The sequence below is a fragment of the Chiloscyllium plagiosum genome, unplaced genomic scaffold, assembly GCF_037043375.1.
Source record: "Chiloscyllium plagiosum isolate Xiang-an unplaced genomic scaffold, Cpla_swu_hap1 HiC_scaffold_1, whole genome shotgun sequence".
NCBI classification, from domain to species: Eukaryota; Metazoa; Chordata; class Chondrichthyes; order Orectolobiformes; family Hemiscylliidae; genus Chiloscyllium; species Chiloscyllium plagiosum.
In genome coordinates, this window is record NW_028270139.1 from 104027585 (window position 1) to 104050743 (window position 23159).

The window sequence follows — 23159 nt, forward strand, 5'->3', positions numbered from 1 at the left end:
GTAAGAAGGTTGTTACCGATGACCAGGGTGTCAAGATCCAAGACCATATGAAGTAGGCCGTTTAGATCTGAGAGGAGGAGAAATTTCTTCACCCAGAGAGATTGTTGAACCTGTGGAATACTTTGCCACAGAAAACATTTGCAGCCAAAATTTTGAATGTTTCTGAGAAGGAGTAGATACAGTTCTTAGGTCTAAAGGGAACAAAAGTTATGGGGAGAAAGTAGTAACATGTTTAAGAAAGGTGGTAAGCACAAGCCAGTGAACGAAAGACCAATGAGCTTGACGTCGGTAGTGGGCAAGTGGTCGGAGGGAATCCTGAGGGACAAGATGTACATGTATTTGGAAAGGCAAGGACTGATTAGGGATAGTCAACATGGCTTTATGCGTGGGAAATCATGTCTCACAAACTTGATTGAGTTTTTTGAAGAAGTAACAAAGAGGATTGATGAGGGCAGAGCGGTAAGCGTTTGACAAGGTTCCCCATGGGAGACTGGTTAGCAAGGTTAGATCTCATGGAATACAGGGAGAACTCACCATTTGGATACAGAACTGGCTCAAAGGTAGAAGACACAGGGTAGTGGTGGAGGGTTGTTTTTCAGACTGGAGGCCTGTGGCCAATGGAGTGCCACAAGGATCGGTGCTGGGTCCACTGCTTTTTGTCATTTATATAAATGATTTGGATGGGAGCATAAGAGGTACAGTTAGTAAGTTTGCAGATGACACCAAAATTGGAGGTGTAGTGGACAGTGAAGAAGGTTACAATGGGATCTTGATCAGATGGGCCAATGGGCTGAGAAGTGGTAGATGGAGTTTAATTTAGATAAATGTGATGTGCTGCATTTTGGGAAAGCAAATCTTAGCAAGATGTATACACTTAATGGTAAGGTCCTAGGAAGTGTTGCTGAACAAAGAGACCTTGGAGTGCAGGTTCATCGCTCCTTGAAAGTGGAGTCACAGGTAGATAGGATAGTGAAGAAAGTGTTTGGTATGCTTTCCTTTATTGGTCAGAGTATTGAGTATAGGAATCGGGAGGTCATGTTGCGGCTGTACAGGGCATTAGTTAGGCCATTGTTGGAATATTGCATGCAATTCTGGTCTCCTTCCGAGTGGAAAGATGTTGTGAAATTTGAATGGGTTCAGAAAAGATTTACAAGCATGTTGCCAGGGTTGGAGGATTTGAGCTATAGTGAGAGGGTGAATAGGCTAGGGTTGTATTCCCTGGAGCGTCGGAGGCTGAGGGGTGACCTTATTGAGGTTTATAAAATCATGAGGGGCATGGATAGGATAAATAGATAAAGAATTTTCCCTGGGGTGGGGGACTCCAGAACTAGAGGGCATAGGTTTAGGGTGAGAAGGGAAAGATATAAAAGAGACCTAAGATGCAACTTATTCACTCAGAGGGTACGTGTATGGAATGAGCTGCCAGTGGAAATGTGGAGGCTAGTACAATTGTAACATTTAAAAGGCATCTGGATGGGTGTATGAATAGGAAGGGTTTGGAGGGATATGGCCAGTTGCTGGCAGGTGGGACTAGACTGGGTAGGGACATCTGGTCAGCATGAACGAATTGGACCGAAGAATCTGTTTCCATGCTGTACATCTCTATGACTGTATGAAAAGGGATATATATGAAAAATGTGAAGGAATGCAACCAGGTGAACTGCCTTTTGAAACAGTACCTCGGGCCAAACCCCCTTCAGTGCTGCACTATTTTAAGTTTCTATGATGAACGGTCACCTCAAGTTTTAGCACTCCTGGGTTACATTTTTTTTTGATACTTTGCAGCAATTATTACAAAGGACCAGAATGCTAAGGCAGTTCAGAAGGCAGTCTGGAGCCATCCATGTTGCTGTGGGTTTGGAATCACATGTACGCCAGACAAGATAACAGCGGCAGATTTCCTTCCTTAAAAAGTATCATTGAATTCGATGAATTTTCCCCACAATGGTCAATTCCAATTTTTCTTTTTATTGAATTCATATTCCACTATCTGCCATGGTGGGATTCAAACCTGGGACCCCAGAACATTACCCTGGTTCCTGGATATTAGTTTAGCAATAAAATCACTGGATCATCACTTTTCCAAATCACCATCACTTCACCGTTGCTGGATCAAAATCCTGAAACTTCCTTCATAACAGCACTGTGGATGTATCTACCCATTGTGGATTATTGTGGTTCAAGAGATTGGTTCACCACTATAATATTGGTGCTTCCTTTGGAACCAGACATTATATACCAGGTAGATAAATCTGAACAGGAACACCTCATCAATGATGCTCATACCTCTCCAGCTGGTTCAGGACTGGACCCAAGCTCTGCCCCTCCAGATCACTTGACCAGCTTTCCTAAACGGGTGGCACACTATACTACACACATACACCCAGAACTGTGTACATAGAAGAGGCAACAGCTGTGTGGTTTTATCACTGGACTGTTAATTCATAGACCCATGTAACATTCTGGAGACCTAGGTTCAAATCCCACCATGGCAGATTGTGGAATTTGGATTCAATAGAAACCTGGATTTCATAGAATCTCAACAGTGCTGGAACAGGCCCTTCAGCCCAACAGGTCTACATCAACCCTCCGAAGAGTATCCCACCCAAACCCATTCCACTACCCTATTACTCTACATTTACCCCTGACTAAATGCACCTAACCTACACATCCCATAACACGATGGGCAATTTTAGCATGGCCAATTCATTTAACCTGCAATCTTTGGATTGTGGGAGGAAACTGGAACAAACCCACGCAGACACAGGGAGAACGTGCAAACTCCATACAGACAGTAACCTGACGCTGGAATCGAACCCGGGTCCCTGGCGCTGTGAGGCAACAATGCTAACTACTGAGCCACTGTGCCGCCAGTGGTAGAACATAGAACATTTCAGCACAATTCAGGCCCTTTGACCCTCCATGTTGCTCCGCCCCGTGAAACCAATCTGAAGCCCATCTATCCTACATTATTCCATTCTCGTCCAGATGCCTATCCAATTACCATTTACATGCCCATAAAGTTGGTGAGTCTACAACTGTTTCAGGCAGTGCATTCCGTGCCCCTATCACTCTCTGAGTAAAGAAACTACCTCTAACATCTGTCCTATATCTATCACCCCTCAATTTGAAGCTATGCCCCCTTGTGCTAGACATCACCATCCTAGGAAAAAGGCTCTCACTGTCCACCCTATCTAACCCCTTTGAATATCTTATATGTCTCAATTAAGTCACCTCTCAACCTTGTTCTCTCAAATGAAAACAACCTCAAGTCCGTCAACCTTTCCACATAAGACCTTCCCTCCATACCAGGCAACAGCCTAATAAATCGCCTCTGAACTCTTTCCAAAGTTTCCACATCCTTTCTATAATGCGGTGACCAGAACTGTACCCAATAATCTAAGTGCAGCTGCACCAGAGTTCTGTACAGCTGCAGCATGACCTCATGGTTCCGAAACTTGATCCCCCTACTAATAAAAGCTAACACACCGTATGCCTTCTTAACAGCCCTATCAACCTGGGTGGCAACTTTGAAGGACCTGTGTACATGGACACTGAGATCTTTCTGCTCATCAACACTATCAAGAATCTTATCATTCACACAGTACTCTGCATTCCTGTTACTCCTTTCAAAGTGAATCACCTCACACTTTTCTGGATTAAACTCCATTTGCCACCTCTCAGCCCAGCTCTGCAGTTTATCTATGTCCCTCTATAACATACAACATCCTTTGGCACTATCCACAACTCTACCTACCTTAGTGTCATGTGCCACCCATCCTTCTGCACCCTCATTCAGGTCATTTATAAAAATGATAAACAGCAGTGGACCCAAAACAGATCCTTGCAGTACACCACTAGTAACTGAACTCCAGGATGAACATTTCCCATCAACCACCACCCTCTGTCTTCTTTCAGCTAGCCAATTTCTGATCCAAACCGCTAAATCACCCTCAATCCCATGCTTCCTATTTTGTGCAGTAGCCTGCCATGGGAAACCTTATCAAACACCTTATTGAAATCCATATACATCACATCAATGGCTTTACACTCATTCACCTGTTTGGTCACCTTCTCAAAGAGCTCAATACGGTTTGTGAGGCATGACTTACCCTTCACAAAAATATGTTGACTATCCCTAATCAACTTATTCCTACTGAGATGATTATAAATCCCATCTCATATAACCTTTTCCAACACTTTACCCACAACTGAAGTCGGGCTCACTGGTCTATTATTACCATGGTTGTTTCTACTCCCCTTCTTGGACATGGGAACAACATTTGCTATCCTCCAGTTTTCTGGTACTACTCCTGTAGACAATGATGACATAAAGATCAAAGCCAAAGGCTCTGTAATCTCCTCTCCGGTTTCCCAGAGAATCCTAGGATAAATCCCATCCGGCCCAGGGGATTTATCTATTTTCACGCTTTCCAGAATTTCTAACACCTCCTCCTTGTGAACCTCAATCCCATCCAGTCTATTAGCCTATGTCTCAGTATTATCCTCAATGACATTGTCTTTTTCGAGTGTGAATACTGACGAAAAATATTAATTTAGCGCTTCCCCTATCTCCTCTGACTCCATGCACAACTTCTCACTAATATCCTTGATTAGCCCTAATCTTACTCTCATCATTCTTTTATCCCTTATATACCGACAGAAAGCTTTAGGATTTTCCCTGATCCTATCCACCAACAACTTCGCATGTTCCCTCCTCGCTCATCTTATCTCTCTATTTAGTTTTTTCCTGGCTAACTTGTAACTCTCAATCGCCTTAACTGAGCCTTCATATCTCATCCAAACATAAGCCTTCTTTTCCTCTTGACAAGAGATTCAACTTCCTTAGTAAACCACGCTCCTGCACATGATAACCTCCTCCCTGTCTGACAGTTATATACTTATCAAGGACACTCAGTAGCTGTTCCTTGAATAAGCTCCACATTTCTATTGTGCCCATTCCCTGCAGTTTCCTTCCACATCCTATGTATCCTAAATCTTGTCTAATCGCATTGTAATTGCCCTTCCCCCAACTGTAGCTCTTGCCCTCCGGTGTATACCTATCCCTTTCCATCGCTACAATAAACATAACTGAATTGTGGTCACTATCACAAAAGTGCTCATCTACATCCAAATCTAACATCTGGCTGGGTTCATTACCCAGTACCAAATCTAATATATCCTTGGTCCTTGTTGGACTGTCTACATACTGTGTCAGAAAATCCTCCTGCACACAATGGGAAAAAAAACCTGACCCATCTAAAGTACTTGAACTATAGTAGTGCCATTCAATATTTGGCAAATGAAGTCCCCCTTAACAACTACCCTGTCATTCTCGTTCCTATCCTATTCTTTCCTCTAAATCTCTGGAACTATTCGGAGGCCTATAGAAAACTCCCAACAGAATGACCTCTCCTTTCCTGTTTCTAATTTCAACCCATTCTACCTCAGTTGGCAAGTCCTCAAAAGTCCTTTCTGCAGCCGTAATACTGTCCTTGACTAACAATGCCACACCCCACCTCTTTTACCATCTTCTCTGTTCTTACTGAAACATCTAAATCCTGGAACCTGCAGCAACCATTCCACGTGTCAGAAATGGCAAAAGCATTGAAATCGCAGGTATCAACCCATGCTGCAGGTTCACCCACCTTATTCTGGATGCTCCTGGCATTGAAATAGACACACTTAAAACTAACTTCTTGGTTGCTGGTGCCCTCTTGTGACTCTGAAACCTTATTTCAAACCTCCCTGCTCTCAACCTCTTGTATACTCAAACTCTAGTTGGGTTCCAATCCCCCTGCTAAATTAGCTTAAACCCACCCGAACAGCAAGTTTCCCCTGGAGTATATTGGTACCCCTCTGGTTCAGCTGAAGACCATCCTGTTTGTAGAGGTCCCACCTAGCTGGAAATGTGTTGTTGGAAAAGCGCAGCAGGTCAGGCAGCATCCAAGGAGCAGGAGAATCGACATTTCGGGCATGAGCCCTTCTTCAGGAAACAACATTGAAGAAGGGCTCATGCCCGAAACGTCGATTCTTCTGCTCCTTGGATGCTGCCTGACCTGCTGCGCTTTTCCAGCAACAGATTTTCAGCTCTGATCTCCAGCATCTGCAGTCCTCACTTTCTCCTAGAGGTCCCACCTACCCCAGAATGAGCCCCAATAATACAGGAATCCAAAACCTTCTCTCCTGCACCATCCCTGTATCCACGTGTTCAACTCCTCTCTCTCCCTATTTCTCATCTCGCTAGCACATGACACAGGTGAAACATCAATTTTCCTGCTTCTCTGATGCTGCCTGATGTGCTGTGCTTTTCCAGCTCCATACTCTAGACTCTGATTTCCAGCATCTGCAGTACTCACTTTCACCTAACACACCAGAGGTAATAACTCTGTCCTAGCTCTAGCTCCCTGAATTTCTGCCTTAAATCCCCATCTCTCTTCCTATCAATGTTGTTGGTGCCCATGTGGAGCACTACCTGGGGCTGTTCCCATTCCCCGCAAGGATCCCGAAAACACGATCAGAGACATCATGAACCCCGACACCTGGGAGGCAACACACCAACAGTGAGTCTCTCTCTTGGTCCCACAGAACCTCCTGTGTGTCCCCCTCACTATGGAGTCCGAAATGACAAATGTTGTTGATTGCCAGGAAAATGCCCATCTAGTTCACTGATGTCCTTTCGGGAAGGAAGTAGCCATCTTTATCTGGTCTGGCCGACATCTGACTCCAGATGCACAGCAATATGGTTGACTCTTAACTGCCTTCTGGGCAATTCGGGTTGGGCAATAAATGCTAGCCCAGCCAGTGATGCCCTCGTCCCATGGATGAATTTAAAAAGTCCCTTTTTTTAAAAAGAATTCCTGTTAATAAACATATATGTTGTACCCAACATCTGGACATAGACAGAAATATTTAGAAAAGCATGGCAACCATAGAAAAAAAGACCACTGCCCCGCATACAAGGCATTTTGTCTTTAGACGACATCGATGTGATTAAGTCTCTCGGGAGTTCAGAGAGGACTGTCTTCTCACCTCAGGAAAGTTTTCTAATTAAGTCTCTCAGGCCTCTGGAAGTTCCTGTTGTTCTGCAGATACATGCCCTCTCTAATTGGCTATTGTTGCCTTTTGAGCTGCTGTTGTCTCCCCCTTGGGTATGACCAACCCTGGCTTGGAGACAGATGTCTCAGTCGATACCTCTGGTTCCATCTGGACCGGTTCAATATTCTGAAGGACTTCCCTCCATTAGTGAGGTGTGATGACCAGCTGGCCAGTCTGCCTCCTCCAGACTAATTCATCCCTCGTCTGTACCACATATGGCAATGATCCTGTTTGAGCCACCACCAATGCTGGGATCCATTTCTCCCCAGATGTACAATTCTGGGCCAACGTGATCTCTCCTCTTTGGAATACCCTTGACCTTGAGGTGCCCCCTCTGGCCATCTGTCCTTCTTGGTTTGGCTCTCCCATATTTCTGGTCTCTTCCAGCTGAAATAAGTCAAACATGGTTGTCAGCTGAGAGTTGAACATAAAGGACTTCGGCGATCACTGAGTGGTCACATGTGGTGTCTTCTTATACATGCTGAGGAACTTGTTGATTCACTGTCCTAGCGACCTCTCCACTCGTGAAGCCTTTGAGGCCTGTTTCATGGTTTGAACAAATCTCTCCTCCTGGCTGTTTGTCGCAGAGTGATATATGCAACCAATCTCACAACACATGTCTAACTCTGATTTTCCAGGTACTCCTTGAACCCTTGCACCACAAACTGTAGGCCATTGTTACACCTGAATAAAAACTGAAAGAACTGCAGATGCTGTAAATCAGAAACAAAAACAGAAGTTGCTGGAAAGGATCAGTAGGTCTGGCAGCATCTGTGAAGTTAATGTTTCAGATCCGGTGACCCTTCCTCAGACCCTCAGTTCTGGACACCTGCACTATCGGGCTTCTCTGCCTGTCAGTATTTGATCTCATATGAGTAGGCCATTGACAGAGTCAGAGGCAATCTCTACAGGCGTGCTGCTGCCATTGACAGTATTCCTGTATATGGGCACAGAATGGAGGTTAGTGGTCTATGGTTGTTCTGTGGCATGGAGTGTTTGTTGTAAAGGAAATGGGTGAATTTCTTAATGCTGAGCATGATGATCAATCCTTCCTTTTCCACTTGGACATAATTCTCTTCTGTCTTCGTTAATGACCTCAACATAAACATGATGGGTCTTTCCCCTACATTCAGTAAGATGTGTGACTGTACAACACGCTCACCCCCAAAGGAAGATGTGCAACTGCGTGGCAACTTGGTGTCAGACTGTGTTAATGCTGCTGACCTTTTCAAGGCTTGCTTCACTCCTGTAAGCCACCTCACATTCCTGAGTCCATTTGCATTGCTGCCCTTTTCCCAGCAATGAATATAGGTGTTTTAGCATGATTGTGCTAAGATCAAACATGAACTTGTCACAGTAATCTATAATTTCCTCAACTGAGGCTCATTCCCTGGTCTCAGGACTTTCATGATAGCCTCTGTCTTCTTGGGCACCTTCTGTAATCCCTCACAATTGACTACATGGCCTAAGTACTCTATGGAGTCTTTTGAAAACTTGCATTTCTCCATTTTCACTTGTAGGCCGTGCTCCTGCAATCTTTTTAGGTTTCCTTCTAAATTTTTCAAAAGCACGTCTTTGAATGATCAATTAATCAAAGTATTGTCCAGATAACACTGCAATCGTGACAACCCACTTAATATCTGATCCATAGCCCTCTGGAATAGAGCCAGTGCTGACATGATGCCAAAAGGAAGTCACTTGTAATGGAAAAGACAGTGTTTGTCACTATTGTTAGTAATGGCTGAGATGGCTTCATGACCCCCATCTGTTAGTGGGCTTGCAACCAATCCATTTTTGAACATTTTTTTCTCTCTGCCAGTCCACTGAGTAGATTTTCTATGCGTGGAAGTGGGCTGTTGGTCTGCATTCATGGTTGAGTTGATTGTGACTTTAAAGGCAACACAAATCTTCACCACATCATCTGTTTTTAAGACTGGAATGATGAGAGTTGTCCATTCACTGGTGTTTACTGATTCCATCACTCATAGATTCACCATCCATTCAAGTTCTGCCTCCACGTTAGGCCAACATAGCTTTAGACCCCTATGATGAGCCTCTGGCTTCAGCAGTAATTTAATTTTGACTCCTTTCATTTCCCCCAGGGTTCCTTTAAAGACATTTTTGTACTTGTCCAGGATCTCTTGAAAACTCATACTTGAGTCCCCCAACTTATTAACTACACCCCAGCTCAACCTTAATATTTTAAATCAGGACTTTCGAAATAATGACAAGTATTGACCTTTTATTAATTGTGCGCATTGGTCCCTTAATTGTACTTTGACCAGTATATTTCCATTCAATGGCACCACTTGTTTCTATGTATGTCTGTAGTATAATCTTGGTAGGCTTCAACGATAGTGCCCTCAACTTCTCCTTATAGATAGATTCAGCAATCAGGGTCACTACTGCATCCGTGCTAACTTTCATTTTTACTATCTTCCCCTCTACTTTGCGAAGAACCCAGAAACGATCAGTTACACCTCATACTGAAGAATAAAAGAAAGTGAATGCACTTTAATAATCAAATGTTCTTCATGAAGCTTTTCAATAGAGCTCCTGGGAGGAAAATACATTAATAGGTGGAATTATTTCAACAATCTTCTAGAATGGTTAGATATTCTTTGCAGTTACCATATACTAAACAACCAGACAATGAAAGATGATTTCAGAATATGAAATATTAAGGACTAGGTTCTCCTCTGATTCTGGTGACTTTCAAAAAGATTAAATATAATCTCCTCGTGTAAATAATAGTTTCACATATAAAAGTAAATGCAGTAAAAAGTACTGTAATGTCTTCTTCAAAAAATAGTAATACAGTAATAAAATACATAATAAAAAAGAAAATTACCTGTTCTGACTGAGCAGAAGTGCTGTCATGTTTGAGAACACCAATCCCACGAAGCCATTAAGTGCCCACCATCGATTTTGGAAAATCAATCCAACCAAAATAATTAACCCGCTCAAAGAGTTGTTGACAAACATCACTTGAGCAATCCCACGCAAATTCCAGTCAATAAATAGAAATATAACATTTTGCCCTACAATATTTTCCAAACAAAAAAAGGGTTAGAAGATCTACTTAGTGTTCTTCTAGTTCACCTAATATTTTTACTTTCTTGTACTATAAGCAATTTATACACCAACACTTCAATGATAAAATTATTAGTAATCAAAATTGGGCATGTTTGCTACTACCTGAAACTAAAACATTGCAAACTGAAAATAAATCAAGACAAGCTATTGGTTTTTATAGCATGGACTACATACACTGGCATTACATTCAGTGGTAATCTCAGTGAAAAATTATAACCCTACTTTTCTGTCTGCTGTATTTATTCTACTGGTTGCAGCATGGATCCAATGGTGAAGTGAGTGGAGGGGCCTTTTGGCACAGTGCAATGCAGATAATGCTATTCCCCCAAGATGAAGACACACTCCTTGAGTGCTGTGTTCAGTTCAGTGCATGTAAGTGAACGGTAATGCTTTCTTATTTGTTGTAATGATAGCTACCCCACCTCTTCGCTCCAGGTTCCCAACCCACCAGAACTCTCCAAACTCACTCTTACCACTCCAACACCCTGGCTCTTCTCCACCTCTGCTCTTTGGAACAATTAATGGCAGAAACAGCATTTGACTTGTTTCTCTCCTCCTCCACCAAGTAGCTAAAATTGTATAGACGCACTTCTATATGCATACTGTGGCACTGGAATATGTGCAGTCTCTACCACTCCCAATGCCATGGGTGTGTGCCTGTCTATACTGGTGCAACTCAGGAAGTTATCCGTTCACTGCTGCCTCAGTTTATACATTACCTTTCATTTGCCCATCTTCTAGCCCTCAGCTTCGCTCCCCCATCTGCAGTCCTACTTTTTAATTTATAGAAATACCCTGGCCAATACACACTTCTCCTCTGTTCACAGATACTCCCGAAGATTTTCCAGTACTAGCCATTACTCCAAGGGTTTGCCGCTAACAATGCACTTTCTACTTGGGATGAACTTGAGACACTATCTTGCTTTCCACCCCATTCTCTCTTTGGCTGAATTAGTTGACTGTGGCTATCTATTATATTGCTAGCTTTGATTTCACAGGCACTGCAAAAACATGTGTAACTCTGGCACCTTTTGTTATTGTGGCATCACTAAACTCAGTCTTGTTACAAGCGGTACATTCTTTCATAGGCTGTTGCTCTTCAGCCTGCCTGTAATTTTCCTCTTGTTGCTCAAATGCATTATTAGTGACCTTGGCTTGTTGTTCACGTTCATCAATACTCTTCTTGCTGACATGGAATAATCTAGCGCTGCACACCTTGTTAACTACCATAGGCTATTTTACAAGGAATAATGTTATATAAATGTCACTTTATAACTTAGTAAAATAGTTCCTGATAAATACATTACATTTTACATAAATCTTTTTTTTGTTTAAAGTTAGCAAAGACAATAAGCTCAGTTCTGTATTTCTTACCTTTCAGCCAATCACCAAACCTTTTGACTTTATCAGGGAAGGTTATAATAAGTTGACAATTACATCTGACAATGTTTTTATTATGTTTTATGGCTGTGGTTTCTCCTCCGTGATTTTTTATTTGCTGCATGTGTTCCTTTGACTCCAGCTTAAAATCAAATTCAGAAGAGGTTTAAATAATCTTTAAAGTAAGCAAACTGAAGCTATCAAAATACTCTGGAAAAGCTTACAGGCAATTGCAAAAAATGATGATAGTAATTTGAACTGTGAGCAATATCATGTAACTTTTACACTTGAAATGTCTAAAGGATTCAATACAACCCAAAACTCTGTAGCAGTTGAGACAAAGAAGTATACAGAATTAAATGTATTGTTTTAAATCTAAAAATATCATTGAGTTAATATTTGATTAGACAAAGTTTTGAATTAAATTACCTTGGCCACGTTCAATTTTTGGAAACTAAATCTGATAGTGATCACAATAAATGAATAACTGATGCTGTTGATTGCAATGTGACATTAAGCAGGCTTCTCACTGCTTGTTGGTTTACATTACTGAAATGTTCCAGCTGCATTAACCATGCAGTTGTTTAGCCAGTTGTCTAAACAAAACACTACAGTTGTGACTGGGTAATGCCAGTAGCTTGGCATCTCTTAAAAGGGAAGATGCACTATGGTTGGGGCAGGTGCTAGGAAACCTTTGTGAGCTGAGTATGGCCTTGCAGAATTAGAAGAATACCATATTATAGGATACTGGGTTGCAAAGTTTTCCAAAACTACTCAGATGGCCTTGTTGGAGTAGGTGTAAAGGAGGAGCAATGAACTATACTTGCAGGGGGTCTGGGAACTTACCAAATACAGGATCAGGAAGCATAGCGAGAAAAAGTTGATGCTGTTTAATGCCAGGAGTCAATCCCCTGGCAAGTGGATGCATCCATGCCGTTGCAAGAAGATCAATGACTTCACAAAATTTGAAGTTAGTAAATTTATCTTCAAATATGATATTGTATCAACTGCATCAGAAGCTTCACACATTGCTCAATTCATCAGGGATTCTTTGTCAATACCTTTAAAACCTGTGACCTCTACTTCCTAGAAGGACATAAACAGCAGAGGTAAGGGTGCACCACCTATGTTTATTCTTTATTATTCTCCCATTTAGGATACCTCTTGTCAAGAGCTTTGCTGAAATCCATTTAAACTACATCGAGGCACAACACTGATTCACATGCCGGGTCATCTTCCCGAAACTTTCAATCAAATTTGTGAGGCAAGAAAAGGCCATGCAGACTATCTCTGAACAAACCTTGCCTCTCCAAGTGGAGATTCATATTCTCCCTCAGAATTTTCTCCAGTAGTTTCCCTAATACTGAAATGAGACTCACAAGTCTGTAGTTCCCTTGTTGATCTCTAGTAACCTTCTTGAAAACTAGAACCACGTAAGCTGTCCCCCATTCCTCTGGCACCTCCCCTGTATTCTGTATCTACATCCAATTTCTCCAAAGTGAAGAACTTGTTTGACACCGTGCCATGCTCCATGCTGGTGGTCCTCTTGGTTCCTAATGTGCTCCAACCTTTTCCTGGTTATCCCCCCTCTTCCCCTTGATATGTTAATAGAATATCTTGGGATTCTCACTAATTTCACCCACCAGTGTTTTTTCATACCCCCCTCTTTGCTCTCCTAATTGCTTTCTTAGATTTCTACACTCCACTAGGGCCTTTGTTGATTTGCTCTTCTTTTTATATCTGCTAAAAGCATTTCTTTTCATTTTTATCCAGTCCTGAATATTCTTAGACATAAAGGATTCTCTAGGCTTTTTTTGCCTATATTTCACTCTAACAAATACATGTTGGAGCTGTACCCATGCCAAATCAATTTTGAATGCCCTCCACTGTTCTGCTATAGATATATCCAGACGTAGCTTATCTCAGCCTATTTTGGCCAGATCCTGCCTTAGTTTAATAAAATCTGCCTTCCCCAATCCAACACCCCTTTTGGCAGACAATCTTTTTTCTTTTCATAACTAACTTAAAACTTATGGTGTTGTGGTTGCTATCACTAAAATGCTCTCCTACTGTCACCTGAGTCATCTGTCCAGCTTTATACCTAGAATTAGGTCCAGCACTGCACCTAGTAAATACATCTTCTTGGACCTTGTACATGTTCATATAAGATCATAATACCATAAGACATAGGAGCAGAAATTAGGCCATTCAGCCTATTGAATCTCCTACAGCATTTAGTCATAGCTGATAGGTTTTTCAATCCCATTTTCCCGCTTTCTCCCTGTAACCGTTGATCCCCTTGGCAATCAAGATCTTATTTATCTCTGTTTTAAATGCTCAATGACTTGGCCTCTAAAAAGCTCTCTTGAATATATTTCAAGAAATTTGTGCCGTTCTAAACCCTTTACACTATGATTACCTCAATTAATACTGGAGAAATTTAAATCCCCTGATATAATTAGACTTAGAAGAAATGGGAAGGGGAGCAATGTCAAGTCAGAATGCAGATGATGTGAAGATTGGCTGGGTGGTTCGCAATGAGGAATAAGTCTTATTTTACTGGACAATATAATTGGATTGGGCAGATATGGAGCTCAGTAGCAGATGGAATTTAACCCTGAAATGTGTGAGGTGATGCACTTTCGAAGAAGGAACAAGACAGTGGACCATTCAGTGAATGACAGGACACTAGTAAGTTCAGAGGAACAGAGGAATCTTGGGGTGTTTGTGCACAGGTCCCTGAAGGTAGCAGGGCAAGGTGATAGGGTAATTAAGAAGGCATATGGAGTACTTGCCTTTATCAGTCAAGGCATAAATTATAAGAATAGTGAGGTTATATTGGAACTGTACAAAACTTTGGTTAAGCCATAGTTGGAGTACCGTGTGCAGTTCTGGCCACCTTACCATAGACAGGATATGATTGTAACAGAAAGTATATTGAGGAAATTCACAGGATGTTGCCTAGGATTGGGCATTTTAGCTATTAAGAAAGATTGGACAGATTGACATTGTTTTCTTTACAGCTGAGGGGTCATGATTGAGGTGTATAAATCAGGAGAGGCATGGACAGAGTGGATACAATGTAACTGTTGCCCTTAGCTGAAGGGTCAATAATTTTAAGGTGAAGGGGACATCATTTTAAAGTAAAAGGCAAGATGTTTAGAGGAGATTTGAGGAAAACCTTTAACCCAGAGTTTTGTGGGAATCAGGAATGCACTGCTGGGAAGGTAATTGAGACAGGAAACCTCACAACATTTAAAAAGATACTTGGTTGAGCAATTGGCCATGTGCGGGAAATTGGGATAGCACAGATAGGGCAATGTAGCCTTGATGGGTCAAAGGGCCTGATCTGTGCTGTATGGCTATAATTTTAAGCAATGATTCCAACCGTTGACTGTGTCCAGGGATTGCCAATAGGAGGGATAAAAGAGGGAGGCTGCAGTGCAGCTGGACAGAAGAATGCTCCAGAACAAAGAAGGAACCTTTACAGGAGTCAAAGTAGGAGACTTCAGGGAAGTGAGAGCCTTCAAGAGTTTTTGGGGTTGGGGTGGGGGATGGGGGTTGCAGGAGCAGAAAGGAGGCTGCAAGGTGAAGCAGGATTTTTGGTTCAATTGAAATGGGAAGCATGAGGGCTGGGGCTGTTCAGCATGTGCGGCAGCATCAGAAAGAGAAACATCGGTCCGTGAACCTTTGTCAGAACTACACCAGATGGATCTGAACCTTTAATTCTGCTTCTCTCATACAAAACACTCCGAAGACAGCTGAGTATTTAGCGCACTTTCTGATCTAATTTAATATTTCCAGCATCTGCAATTTCTAATTATACAGTCAAGGTGGATATTTGTAAGTATAGTTAGTTTTAATTTAAATAAGAAAATATTTATCACTCAATGCAGTGTGTATGTTTTCTATTAAAGTCCACTTGTGTGGATAGAAATAAAGCAGATAAATTGGTTGGTTGAAAATACTGAACCATACTTATACAGAATCTAACATTCAATTTAATGAAATATTGTATTCTTCAATTTCTTTAGGGTACCACTGCTAGTCTTTAAAGAAGTTTTTCCAATTCATATGATCAATATCTTAAGTGGACATAAACATAACAGCTCAGCCAAACATCTGGGTGGCTTCTACAAAACCTCCTTGTCGCTGGGCTGCAGTGTCACCCTCCATCAGTCTCCCCCCACCTCCTCTCTCCCTCCATCAGTCTCCCCTGCCTCCTCTCTCTCTCCATCAATCTCCCCACCTCTTCTCTCCCTCCATCAGTCTACCCCACCTCCTCTCTCCCTCCATCAGTCTCTCCCCCACCTCCTCTCTCCCTCTGTCACTCTCCCCCACCTCCTGTCTCCCTCCATCAGTCTCTCCCCTGCCTCCTCTCTCCCTCCATCAGTCTCTCCCCTGCCTCCTCTCTCCCTCCGTCACTCTCCCCCACCTCCTCTCTCCCTCCATCAGTCTCCCCCGCCTCCTCTCTCCCTCCACCAGTCTCTCCCCCACCTCCTCTTTCCCTCCGTCACTCTCCCCCACCTCCTCTATCTCTCCATCAGTCTCCCCCGCCTCCTCTCTCCCTCCATCAGTCTCTCCCTGCCTCCTGTCTCCCTCCGTCACTCTCCCCCTGCCTCCTGTCTCCCTCCCTCAGTCTCCCTCCTGCCTCCTGTCTCCCTCCCTCAGTCTCCCTCCTGCCCTGTCTATTCCACCCCCGTCTATTTGTCTCGACTCTGCCCTGACTCTCCAGCACCCCCCCCCCCTCCATCTATTGGTCTCTTCACTGCCCTGTAGCGCACACCCCCATCTATCAGTCTGCCCCTTGCCCTCTCCCTCTGCCCTGTCTCCCCAATCCCTCCACCAATCTGCCTCCGCCTCCCTTCCGCCCACCCATCCATCCGTCTGTCTGTCTGTCAGTCAGTCTCTCCCCTCCTCGTGCCCCGTCTCCTCCCATCCACGAGCACGCGGCGAGAGGAACCCGGTGCCTCTTTAAACCCGGCGGCTGTTGCCGCACATGCGCTAATAGCTGACCTCACGAGGCGTCAAACTTCCCGCGCCCACGTCTTGACATTATCTAACGCTACCGTACTCTTAAAAGGCACAAGAACACATGTTAAAACAATATACACCACATGATATTGTCAGTATGCAGATGCATTATTTGACATAACGTTACCTGGATCACCTTGGTTTGAAGCATTGCTCGTGTTCCCTAATGAACACTGAAATAACGGTTTGGATGTGATACAGACTGAGAGCTCAGTGCTGAATTCTTCATCAGTGTGCGGTATTAACACCACAGCATGTGCCCGGCTCTGGATTAACGGGCAGCTTTATCAACCCACATGACTCCGCACTCAGCCATTTGGCAAATAGTTGAAACGCAGGCCACCGAAGTGTTCGGGAGGAGTGAGAAGTCCAGCTTTTACAGCTGGAAGGCACAATATGAAAGTGACTCGATATTCGACTGATTGCCCGCAATAGCGTTTAGTTTAAAATTGTGCAACAAATTTAAAACGAGAATGATCAATCTAATGTGAGAAGTATCGAATGACAAGGAAATCAATGAAGTTTAGGAAATCGACTGCAGATGATTTCTAATTCCCACGTCATTAAATCCGGAAATTTAGACATGGCAATGCCGTAATCGTGAAAGCCTCATTGGAAAGTAAGACAGTGCATTATTTTCACAGGCGTGTTCTTGTGACATTTAACCTATAAATACCAACTGGGTCCAGTCAATGGAAGCAATTTATTTCAAAATAGGGGAATATCTTGAATACTCTCTGATATTTAGTATACGCTTGGATGATAAAAAAAAAGATGCTAGACCCTTCTGGAGTGTTGAGGCAAAATCATTTCAATTGTAATAAATTAATGTTCTGGTGCACAGGTTGATCCCAAGATCCTGACCGAGCACATGTGGAGAGGATGTTTCCTCATGGGAGAATCTAGACCTTGGGGTTACTTTTTAAAAATCAGTGTTTGTTCATTCAAAACTGACAAGGTTTTTTTTTATCTCAGAGGGACAGGATTCTTTTGAACTTTATGAAAATGCTGTGGAGGCAGAGTCCTTGAATATTTTTAAGGCCGAGGTAGATAGATTCATGTTGAACAAAAAAGAGTTTAAAAAGGTATTAGGGCTAGGTTGGAAGGTGAATTTGAGGTTACAATCAGATCAGATGTAAACTTATTGAATGTGGAGCAGGCTCGATGGGCTGAAAAGCTGCTGCGACTTGAAATTCGATGTCTTGCCGTGGTATTTTTGCTGCCTCTGAGCCTGATGGTTTGGGGAAAATTCCTCGGGCAGTACTTGATGGTCATGGAAAGTGCACTCATATAAGATTTACTATAAGTCTGCAAATTCTTCCAACATGAGCTAGTGACATATAGTAAGACCAGGAGAGATTCCTGATCTGTCTCTGTTAGCACTATTCATGACTCCAACGACGTCAACTCAGGGGAAACGGCTGGTGAATAAAGAGAGTTGTTAAGTGAATGAATAGAGGGAGAAGGGGTTTTGGAAGAGGAATTGCTAATTGAGGGGAAGGAGAGTGGGAAAACAGGGTTGGTGAGGGTGATTGTGAAGAGGGACTGTTAAGTCTCTGTGGGAGTGAGGGGGATGAGGATAAGGCATATTAGTCATGGCGGGGTGTAATGAATACAGTTGTGCATGAAATGCTGAGGCTTCACTCAGGCTTCTGTCACCAGGAAATTTGGAGCATTTGGTTGAATCCTACATTAATATACAAAAAAATGCTTAGAAATACTTTAATTTTTTTCATCTTTATTTCAGGTATTATTATATGTTGCTGGATAATGCACAATTTACTGAATGTTACTTTGCTGTTTTGTTTTAGCTAGCATCTGGGATTACATTAATTTACACTAATTTTAATTCATTCATGTCAATGAAGGCATCATCTACGAAGCTAGCAGTTAGTGCACACTCCTAATTGCCCACTGGGTGGTTAAGGGTAAAAAGAACATCGCTGTGGGTCTGGTGTCACATGTAGATAAAATCAGATAAGGAAGGCAGATTTCCTTTCCCAAAGAACATTGCTGAACCAGATGGGTTTTTAAGACAATTGATAGTGGTTCTTGGTCACTGTTAGAACAGAAATTGTATCCATTTTGTTTAGGGTGTATTTAACTTTTGCCATCGGCTAAGGTGGGCTTTTACCCATGTTCCTAGAACATTAGTCCAAGAATCTGGATTACTAGTTTAGCGACGTTATCATGATGCTTCCACCTCCCCCACGTACTGAAATGGATTCCATTAGCATCAAAAATGTATAGATCCCTGTCGAACAAATTCAATGACTGACGGTTCACTGACCCATGAGATAGCAAATTCAAATTCTTCACAATTTAAGTAAACATTCTTTTCATTCCCTCTAATGCAAGTATATTCTTACTTGACTATGAAGACTAAAATTGTACATAATACTCCAGATGTGGTGTTACTAAAGTTCTATATGCTTGCAGTGAGACTCCTTTCCTCTTGTATTACAATCTCTATTGGGTAACATATCATTTACGTCACTAGCTATGGCCAATCTCCTGTGATTAATGTACAATGACATCCAAATACCGTTGACAGTCTCTCACCTTTTAAAAAAAACTGTACCATGAATTTCTTTTGTTACTGCCACTTCCAACAATATCAATAGTTCTTGAAGGTCTTGTAATTTGCTGTTTTACAATGTGACTTCACTGTGTTTCAACTCTGTGACTACTTATTACCCTGGTCAGTCTGCAAACCTGATCCTGACCTCCTGGGTTGCTTGCCATTTTAATTCTCCACCTCAGCTTAAGCACATGCACTATATAAAATAAGGTAAATACACTTGCAGCGCAAATTGAAATTGGCAGATATGACATTGTGGGTATCCTGGAGACGTGGCTGGAGAGTAATGAGCGCTGCAAACTAAATATCCAAGGATACATGTTCTAGCGAAAGGACAGACAGATGAGCAGAAGGGGCAGGATTGCCTTGTTATTAAGAAATTAAATTAAATCGATATCAAGAGTGACATAGAGTCAGAAGGCATAGAAGCTGTGTGGGGAGAGTTTTGGAGCCGCAAAGGAACAAAGATCCTGTTACGAATTGTGAACAGGCCTCTGAGCAGTAGTCAGGATGTGGGATGAAAATAAATCAGGAGATAAAAAATGCATATAAGAAAGGCATGTTACAATAATCATGGGGAGCTTCAATATACAGGTGGACTGGGAAAATTAAGTTGATAGTGGATGTCAAGAAAAGGAATTTATTGGAGTAGCTTGTGGTAGAGTCCACTAAGGAACAGGCAATTCTGGATTTGGTGTTGTGCAATGAGGCAGACTTGTTTAGGGAGCTTAAGATTAAGGAACCCCCGAGTGACAGTGACGATAATATGATAGAATTTCCCCTGCAGTCTGAAAAGGATAAGCTGGAATCAGATGTAACAGTATGACAATTGAGTAAAGGTAACTGCAAAGACATGAGGGAGGAGCTGGCCAAAATTGATTGGAAGGGGAGGTTAGCAGGGAAGATGGTGGAGTAGCAATGGCTGGAGTTTCTGGGGTAATTCAGAAGGTACAGCAGAAATTCATTCCATGGAAGGAAAAATATTGTGACAACCATAGCTGACAGTGGAAGTCAGAAAAAGCATAAAAGAGAAGTAAACAATGTGGTGAAGATTAGTAGGAAGCCAGGGAATTGGGAAGTCTTTAAAAACCAGTAGAGGATAACTAAAATAGCAGTATTGGGTAGAAGATGAAATATGAGAGTAAGCTTGCCAGTAATATTAAAAAAAGAGTCTTTGGATATCTAAAAGATCAGAGAGAGACAAAAGTGGACATTGGGTCACTGGAAAATGAGGCTGAAGAGGTAGTGATAGGGAATAAAGAAATGGCAGAGGAACTGAAAAGGTACTTTGCATCAGTTTTCATAGTGGAAGATACCAGCAGCATACCAGAACTTCAAGAAAGTCAGGAGGCAGAGTTGAGTATAAATGCCATCACTGAAGAGTAAGTGCTGGGGAAGCTGAAAGTTCTGAAGGTGGATAAATCACCTGGATGGATGGACTACACCCAGAATTCTGAAGGAGATAGCTGAGGCGATTATAGAGTCATTGTAATTACTGCAGTCAGGCAGGGTGCCATTGGACCAGATCTTGGCTAATGGCCCTTGCTTAAGAAGAGAAGGAGGAAGAAGACAGAACATTATAGGCCAGATAGCCTGATCTTGGTGTAAAGTAAAAGTTTAGAGTCTATTATTAAGGATGAGATTGTAAAGTAATTGGAAATGTGTGGTAAAATGGGGTGAGTCAGCACGGTTTCATCAAGGGGATGTGATTTTGTTAGAATTCTTTGAGGACATAGTGAGTAACTTAGAAAAAGAGGAGCCAGTGGAGATGATCCAGTGGGATTTCCAGAAGGCCTTTGAGAAGATGCTGTACAAGAAGATAAGAGCTCATGGTATTAGGGCAAGCTACTGGCATGGATAGATGATTCGCTGACTGGCAGAAAGCAAATTTTGGGGATAAAGGGCTGGCAGGATGGCAGCCAGATGGAGTTCAACAGGGATCAGTGTTAGGACCACAACTATTCACATTATGCATTAATGAGCTGGATTTAAGAACTGAGGGTGTTGTTACTAAGTTTGCAGGTTTTTTTCTTTTTATTCATTCATGGGATGAGGGTGACATTGGCTAGGCCATCCCTATTTACAAGGTAAAAACAATGACAGCAGATGCTGGAAACCAGATTCTGGATTAGTGGTGCTGGAAGAGCACAGCAGTTCAGGCAGCATCCGAGGAGCAGCGAAATCGACATTTCGGGCAAAAGCCCTTCATCAGGAATAAAGGCAGAGAGCCTGAAGCATGGAGAGATAAGCTAGAGGAGGGTGGGGATGGGGAGAAAGTAGCATAGAGTACAATGGGTGAGTGGGGGAGGGGATGAAGGTGATAGGTCAGGGAGGAGAGGGTGGAGTGGATAGGTGGAAAAGGAGATAGGCAGGTAGGACAAGTCCGGACAAGTCATGGGGACACTGCTGAGCTGGAAGTTTGGGACTAGGGTGAGGTGGTGGAAGGGGAAATGAGGAAACTGTTGTAGTCCACATTGATGCCCTGGGGTTGAAGTGTTCCGAGGCGGAAGATGAGGCGTTCTTCCTCCAGGCGTCTGGTGGTGAGGGAGCGGCAGGTGAAGGAGGCCCAGGACCTCCATGTCCTCGGCAGAGTGGGAGGGGGAGTTGAATTGTTGGGCCACGGGCGGTGTGGTTAATTGGTGCGGGTGTCCCGGAGATGTCCCGTAAAGCGCTCTGCTAGGAGGCGCACAGTCTCCCCAATGTAGAAGAGACCGCATTGGGAGCAAGGGAAACAATAAATGATATTAGTGGATGTGCAAGTAAAACTTGGATGGATGTGGAAGGCTCCTTTAGGGCCGTGGATAGAGGTGAGGGAGGAGGTGTGGGCACAGGTTTTACAGTTCCTGCAGTGGCAGGGGAAAGTGCCAGGATGGGAGGGTGGGTTGTAGGAGTGCGTGGACCTGACCAGGTAGTCACGGAGGGAACGGTCTTTGCGGAAGGCGGAAAGGGGGGGGAAGGGAAATATATCCCTGGTGGAGAGATCTTTTTGGACGAGGCGGAAATGTCGGCGGATGATTTGGTTTATGCGAAGGTTGGTAGGGTGGAAGGTGAGCACCAGGGGCGTTCTGTCCTTGTTACGGTTGGAGGGGTGGGGTCTGAGGGCGGAGGTGCGGGATGTGGACGAGATGCGTTGGAGGGCATCTTTAACCACGTGGGAAGGGAAATTGCGGTCTCTAAAGAAGGAGGCCATCTGGTGTGTTCTGTGGTGGAACTGGTTCTCCTGGGAGCAGATACGGCGGATGCGGAGGAATTGGGAATACGGGATGGCATTTTTGCAAGAGGTAGGGTCGGAAGAGGTGTAATCCAGGTAGCTGTGGGAGTCGGTGGGTTTGTAAAAAATGTCAGTGTCAAGTCGGTCCTCATTAATAGAGATGGAGAGGTCCAGGAAGGGAGGGAGGTGTCAGAGATGGTCCAGGTAAATTTAAGGTCAGGGTGGAATGTGTTGGTGAAGTTGATGAATAGCTCAACCTCCTCGCAGGAGCACGAGGTGGCGCCAATGCAGTCATCAATGTAGCGGAGGAAGAGGTGGGGAGTGGTGTCGGTGTAATTATGGAAGACGGACTGTTCTACGTAGCCAACAAAGAGACAGGCATAGCTGGGGCCCATACGTGTGCCCATGGCTACCCCTTTGGTCTGGAGGAAGTGGGAGGATTCGAAGGAGAAATTGTTAAGGGTGAGGACCAGTTCAGCCAAACGAATGAGAGTGTCAGTGGAAGGGTACTGTTGGGGACGTCTGGAGAGGAAAAAACGGAGGGCTTGGAGGCCCTGGTCATGGCGGATGGAGATGTAGAGGGATTGGATATCCATGGTGAAGATGAGGCATTGGGGGCAGATGAAACGGACGTCTTGGAGGAGGTTCAGGGCGTGGGTGATGTCTCGAACGTATGTGGGGAGTTCCTGGACTAGGGGGGATAGGACAGTGTCAAGGTAGGTAGAGATGAGTTCAGTGGGGCAGGAGCATGCTAAGGCA

The 23159-nt window shown here is 43.3% G+C and overlaps 1 protein-coding gene across 1 annotated transcript in view; it reads right to left on the minus strand.

Moving 5' to 3' along the window:
• The window catches only part of LOC122547714 (urea transporter 2-like), a 72872-nt gene extending 56045 nt beyond the window's left edge, over positions 1–16827 (minus strand). Inside the window, exons 1-3 of the mRNA XM_043686332.2 lie at positions 16736–16827; positions 11569–11716; positions 9950–10139 (exon numbers count right to left, since the gene is read on the minus strand). Of these exons, the coding sequence (XP_043542267.2) occupies positions 9950–10139; positions 11569–11716; positions 16736–16759 (362 nt within the window). The 5' untranslated portion in view covers positions 16760–16827. The remainder of the gene's footprint in view (positions 1–9949; positions 10140–11568; positions 11717–16735) is intronic.
• Positions 16828–23159: the final 6332 nt, after the last annotated feature.